This window comes from Rhinatrema bivittatum, chromosome 4, assembly GCF_901001135.1.
Source record: "Rhinatrema bivittatum chromosome 4, aRhiBiv1.1, whole genome shotgun sequence".
Lineage (NCBI taxonomy): Eukaryota > Metazoa > Chordata > Amphibia > Gymnophiona > Rhinatrematidae > Rhinatrema > Rhinatrema bivittatum.
The window spans coordinates 219943966-219949965 of record NC_042618.1 but is presented as its reverse complement, the minus strand read 5'-3'; the positions used below and the strand labels follow the sequence as shown (position 1 = coordinate 219949965).

Here is a 6000-nt window from a genome sequence, read left to right as displayed (position 1 = left end):
TGCACGTTTGAATACCCAATCTGTATAAACAAGAGAATGGGAATACTTCTAATGTCGAAGAGCTTCCAGATCAGAGCAAGTGCTGCCATATCTCTCTCGATCTCATGCAGACTGAGAGCAATTTTCAAAGCCATTTCTGCCAGTAAAAAACAGTGACAGATTGGGTCTTTGAAAATTGCCCATCTAAAGTGCAGGTAAAATCACCAGCTTAGTGCCACTATAGGCATAGGTTTACCCTGATGAGAGGATGCATGCCTGGGGACCTTGGTTGAAGAGCAGCTTGCAAGAATGCACCTGCTTTTAACTTTTCAAAAGTATGTTCCTAACTTTATCCAGAAAAGGGAGGTGCAGGCTTGTGCAGTACGTTTTCATAGATGATTTTCAAAGGGAACATTTTTTTTTCTTTAAAATTTAGTGCAAAGTCTGTGGGTAAAAATGACCTGCCTGCTTTGCACTTCTGTGGGCAGTTTGAAAATTGCCCGAACTGTGATTAGTATGTGAACGCGTTTCTCAAAGCAGTTCCAGTTTGGATATAGACTCTTCCTGTACTGTGTAAAAGTACTGGCATTATTTTAACATTGAGATCATGTCAGACATTGGATAGCCTTGTAATTTTTTATGCAAGATTTGCTGTATACTTTTTGCCAAAAAGTTTGTGTAATAAAACATATATTTGTTCAATAAACGGTATCCCACATGTATTAAAAGGAAAAAAAAAATCATATGTGCCTCAGGATATTTTTTCTCTTATTGCATAGTTAGAAGAGCCTTGCAGCTGCTATCTGCATGGCACCTGTCCTCAGCATCCTTATATTATTGTTCTTCCTTTGGTTTTTAAACGTGGTTCTTGGGACCAGGAGGGCTGTGATTGATGGATTCATTTTCTTTTTTACACCTGTGCTCTGAACTTTTAACGTTTCACAGAGGGGTAGATATTCAAAGCTGTCCATGTAAGTAACAGCTGGCTAGAACGGTGAAGCTGCTGAATATACGTGTATATATTCACACTTAGCTGGATAAGTCTATCTGGCCAAGTTTAGACCTGCTCTATTGGGGCATCTAAACTTACACGGATACTTATGCGGCTAACTCTAAATATTTATATGGCTAACTCTGTCTGCCCCGATTCATTCAGTACACGCATACGTTTTGTGCATGTAACTTTTAGCTGTATGAGAGACTTATTCAGCTAAGTGGCGGCCACTGAACGTAGGTACATATTCAGCGGCCGCTACTGAACCGCATACGTCCTGCTTATCCAGCTAAATAGCCCTGAACATGCTTTGAATATCGGGCCCATGATATCTGCCAAGTTTGAACGCACGGCTTTCTGCATTGGCCTGATGGATAGGAAAGCAATTTAAGTTCCTCCACCTCCTCCGTTGACCACTAGCTTCTTGAGATATCTGTTGAGCAGGTGAAGTTATGGGGTGGTCCCCAAGGCAGTGAAGCATCAGCCTGCTGGCTTTTTTTTTTTTTCTTCCCCTTGTGCTGCTTTAAGCAGTTCTTATGCTCCGGTGATCAGGCTGGCAGCTGCCTGAGAGGTGGAGCTGAGCAGGCCAGCCATGGAACAGTGTTTATTAGTTCAGAACCAGCTTTGCAGTGCGAGGAGGGTAAGCAGAGCACTCTGGAAGGGACATACACCAGCTGCTGATCTTACTGGAAAGGAAGCTAGCTGGGAGCGTGCTGCTAGCCACTTGAGAGACGGGATTCAAGTGAGGAAGCAGAGCCAAGACAGCAGGAGTGGGTGTCAGCAGCTGGACAAGGTGGCTTTGGTCTGCAGCAGATGGCAAGCAAAGGAGGGATTCACTGATGTTTGGAATTAGACAGAAGAAAGGAGTATCAAATTCAAGGTCCAACTTCATAAAGTACCAGTTTGGAAAGGCTTGACCTTTTTAAATGTTTTCACTTTTTGACTTTTTTTCATCTCTTGACAGAAAATTGGGCTAATACAACATAGCACTGGTAAACATGATTAGGTTTGCCTGAATGAATTAAATAATTTTTGCTAAACTATCCAACCTTCTAGGTGATGTCATTTTGACTTATGTAAAAAAAATCTGAAACTTAAACATATGGATTTCCATGAATGAATTGGTGAGTAAGATTTTCCATATTTCTGTTCTTTGTTATCAATACAACACAACATTTTTTTTATCACCTTCACCAGTAGATAAATCAAGTAGAATATATGTTAAAGTAATTTTTTTCTGATGAATAATTGTTCTGCTCTATTTTTTATTTATTTTTTTAATTAATTTTCATTGTTTAATGTCTAATTAACATATATTACTATTTATTCGCTTAAATATTGAAATACTTTTAGAATTGCTTAGTGCCAAACAATCTTTTGGTTCTTATTTGCTGCTAAAAGCTACTACACAACTTATTTTTCTTTCTTTACACAAAAGATCAATATGATAGTAAATGCTCCTTGTGATTACTGGCATTTAAAAGTTATACTTTTTAAATCATAAAGGTGCATTAACGTACAGGCTGGCTCCAGGATTTTCTTTTTTGGATAGCTAATGCAATAGAAAGGAGGGGACAGAGGTAGAAGGCAATAGTTTTGAAGTCACTTATACCTCCAGCAGCTCTGTAGTCGCATATGCTCTGAGATATCTAAGCACATTTCTGGCATTTTTCATATTTAGCAAAATTCCCAAACTCTTACCATCCCCCACCCATAGTCTTCTTTCCCTCACCCATTGCCTTCCATCATTCACCCCCACTCTTCCATCTTCCCCCTGCACATCTCCATCTTCACCCCAGCCTGTACTCTCCTGATGGTTCTCTCCCTCCCCAGCCCTCCATGACCTTCCCACTTAACCTTTCTTTCCTCTGAATTGCAAGGCTGTATTACCTCTGAGGGACCTAATGCTAGCAGTGTTCTCTTAGCACAGGGTCAAATCAAGAGCACCATGGGAACATAGCAGATCATGTGGGCCAGCAAGTCAGAATTACCAGAGCCATTCGGCAAGAGGGGTGTTATGCTCAGGGTGCATTCTTCATGGATGTGGTGAGGGCCTGAGGCAGCAAAATTGTGGACCCTCTATCTCATTGTCAATGGCCTGAGTTATGAAACATTTTTATCTTCACGGAATTTCATCATTTATTTTGACTCTGCAGTTTTTTGGTTTCTTTTTTTGTTTTTTTGCAGTGTTGTCCATCCCAAGTTCTTGTCAGTGTATCCATATAACAAGAACAATCTGCCATCCAGAGTCTGATTTAAAGAAATGAACAGCTGTTTTAGCTAGGAAACAGGTTCCCCAGCTGCCTCATCCTCTGGGCCACACACCTGCTACTGCAAATGGCTTAGAAATGGACCTTCCACTGGAATTTACAAACCTTCTGGCTTCTTCCCTGCAGGCAGAATGTGGCAGTCGTGCATTTTGCAGGCAGACAGAAGCTGCCTGAGTCCCAAACGCAACCCAGGCATGAAAACCAAGCCTGTTCTCCCGGATGGAACGGTGAAGCTGAGGCACTACAGGGCAATGAATCCTGAAGAGGGAGCAGAGGAACCTGGTGGGGATATTGCGTTATCTGTTCCAACCAGTCCAACCAGAAACGTCAATCGGGACAGGATATCTTCACTTGCTGGATACGGTAAAGTAGCTTTATGAATGTACCTAGATTGGAAAGGGCTTAGAACCAGCAAATCAGTAAGAATTATTCTTTGACTGAAAAAATGGAATTCTTGGGTTGCAAGCACTCTGTAGTTCTCCCATGCAAGCAAAATGCAAAGAGTTCACAGGAAAGGTAGGATAGGTGGGATAGTAGAGATATGATAGAGACATTTAAATATCTTGATGGTATCAATGCACGGAAGGTGGGCCTCTTTCAATGGAAAGCATACTCTGGATTGAGGGGTCATGGGATGAAGGTGATAGGAGTAATCTTAGGAAATATTTCTTTACAGAAAGATTGATAGATGCATGCATGGAACAACTTCCCCATGTGGGTGGTGGAGACAAAAATGTATAATTCTACATTAATACCTAAACCTCACCTCGAGTGACTAGGTAGGCTTCATATAGAGGTATAAATACCTACCTAGTATGAGGGCATTATGACTACTCTCTTTCTCTCTCTCTTTTTCTCTCTCTCTCTCTCTCCCCCTCCCTCTCCCCCCCCCCCCCTGCCCCGGTTGTAGAAGGGCCCTGATAGCTAAGCTGGCTCTCCAGGAGCTAAAAACATCACAAAGCAGAGCTTTATGAAAAAGGTGTAGTTAAAGCAATGCAATATGGCATCGCAAATTATGAAGTCAGCCCCAAGCTCCTCCCCTTTTTAAAATTTGCATCACACTATGCATTATGGCGTTTTCACATACGTTAAAGCCATTTTTTGCATGCGAAAACGCCTTAACGCTTGCGAAAACACCATATAGCAGTTTGATAAATGACCCCCTATAACATATCAAATAAAGTCATAAAATACAATAACGATCATTTGCTTACAGTAAAGTTAGGTGTCTTTATTTAACAACATAAGTAAAAAATATATCACACTATGGCCTGGATTTATCAAAATGCACTAAATATCGCATGTGATAGGAAAAGGGGTGTGTTTTATGGTAGCAGGCAGTTTATTGCAAAGTGTGCTATTTTAGTGCTTTGCATAGGTATTAGCACAAACTGTGATAACTTTTTCTGGAGAGCCAGCCTACCTATCAGGGCCCTTCTACAACAGAGAGAGAGAGAGGGGAGGTGTAAGTTAAAAACAAACAAACAAACCCCAAACCAAGCATCTCTGAGGGGATTTAAGAGTCTGGGATAACTGGGGAGAATGCAGGCTAAAGAACCAGGGGGGTTGGAAGACCTAGCTCTACACTGGGCGAACTGGTGGGCAAACTGGTGAAACTGGTCATTGCATGGACGCAAGTCTTTTACAAAATTCCCCCACTTGCGTGGTACATACCCGGATGTGCGTGATTGTGCATGCCCACTTGCAAAATTAGGTGCACACATATGCATGCCTAGGCTATTTTATACTTTCTATTTTAATATCAGGTTGATTTATTTACTGTAAGCAAATGTTCAATGTTCTATGTAAAAAACCCTGGTCTAACCTCCCAGACCAGGGCAACCTTTTTGTTACTTGTAAACCGGATTGATTTGTATTGCATACAGGAATTCCGGTATATAAAAATTAAAAATAAATAAATAAATAAATAAATTTATGTGAACTGAAAAGTATTGCATGTAACCTATCATTAAAATCATCCATTGTACCTGAAGACTGGAGGATAGCTAATGTAACCCCAATATTTAAAAAAAGGGTTCCGGGGCAATCCGGGAAACTACAGACTGGTTAGCCTGACTTCAGTGCCAGGAAAAATAGTGGAAAGTGTTCTAAATATTAAAATCACAGAACATATAGAAAGACATGGTTTAATGGAACAAAGTCAGCATGGCTTTACCCAAGGCAAGTCTTGCCTCACAAATCTGCTTCACTTTTTTGAAGGAGTTAATAAACATGTGGATAAAGGTGAACATGTAGATGTAGTGTACTTGGATTTTCAGAAGGCGTTTGACATAGTGCCTCATGAGAGGCTTCTAGGAAATGTAAAAAAATCATGGATAGGTGGCGATGTCCTTTCGTGGATTACAAACTGGCTAAAAGACAGGAAACAGAGAGTAGGATTAAATGGACAATTTTCTCAGTGGAAGGTAGTGGGCAGTGGAGTGCCTCAGGGATCTGTATTGGAACCCTTATTTTTCAATATATTTATAAATGATCTGGAAAGAAATACGATGAGTGAAGTAGTCAGATTTGCAGATGATACAAAATTGTTCAGAGCAGTTAAATCAAAAGCAGATTGTGATAAATTGCAGGAAGACCTTATGAGGCTGAAAATTGGGCATCAAAATGGCAGATGAAATTTAATGTGGATAAGTGCAAGGTGATGCATATAGGGAAAAATAACCCATGCTATAGTTACACAATGTTAGGTTCCATATTAGGTGCTACCACCCAAGAAAGAGATCTAGGCATCATAGT

The 6000-nt window shown here is 40.6% G+C and overlaps 1 protein-coding gene across 1 annotated transcript in view; it reads left to right on the top strand.

Annotated features, from left to right (window-relative positions):
- The first annotated feature begins 1969 nt into the window (after positions 1–1969).
- Positions 1970–6000, top strand: part of ANO4 (anoctamin 4) — a 339950-nt gene continuing 335919 nt past the window's right edge. The window contains exons 1-2 of the mRNA XM_029599722.1: positions 1970–2097; positions 3370–3606. Coding sequence (XP_029455582.1) covers positions 3375–3606 — 232 coding nt within the window. The 5' untranslated portion in view covers positions 1970–2097; positions 3370–3374. The remainder of the gene's footprint in view (positions 2098–3369; positions 3607–6000) is intronic.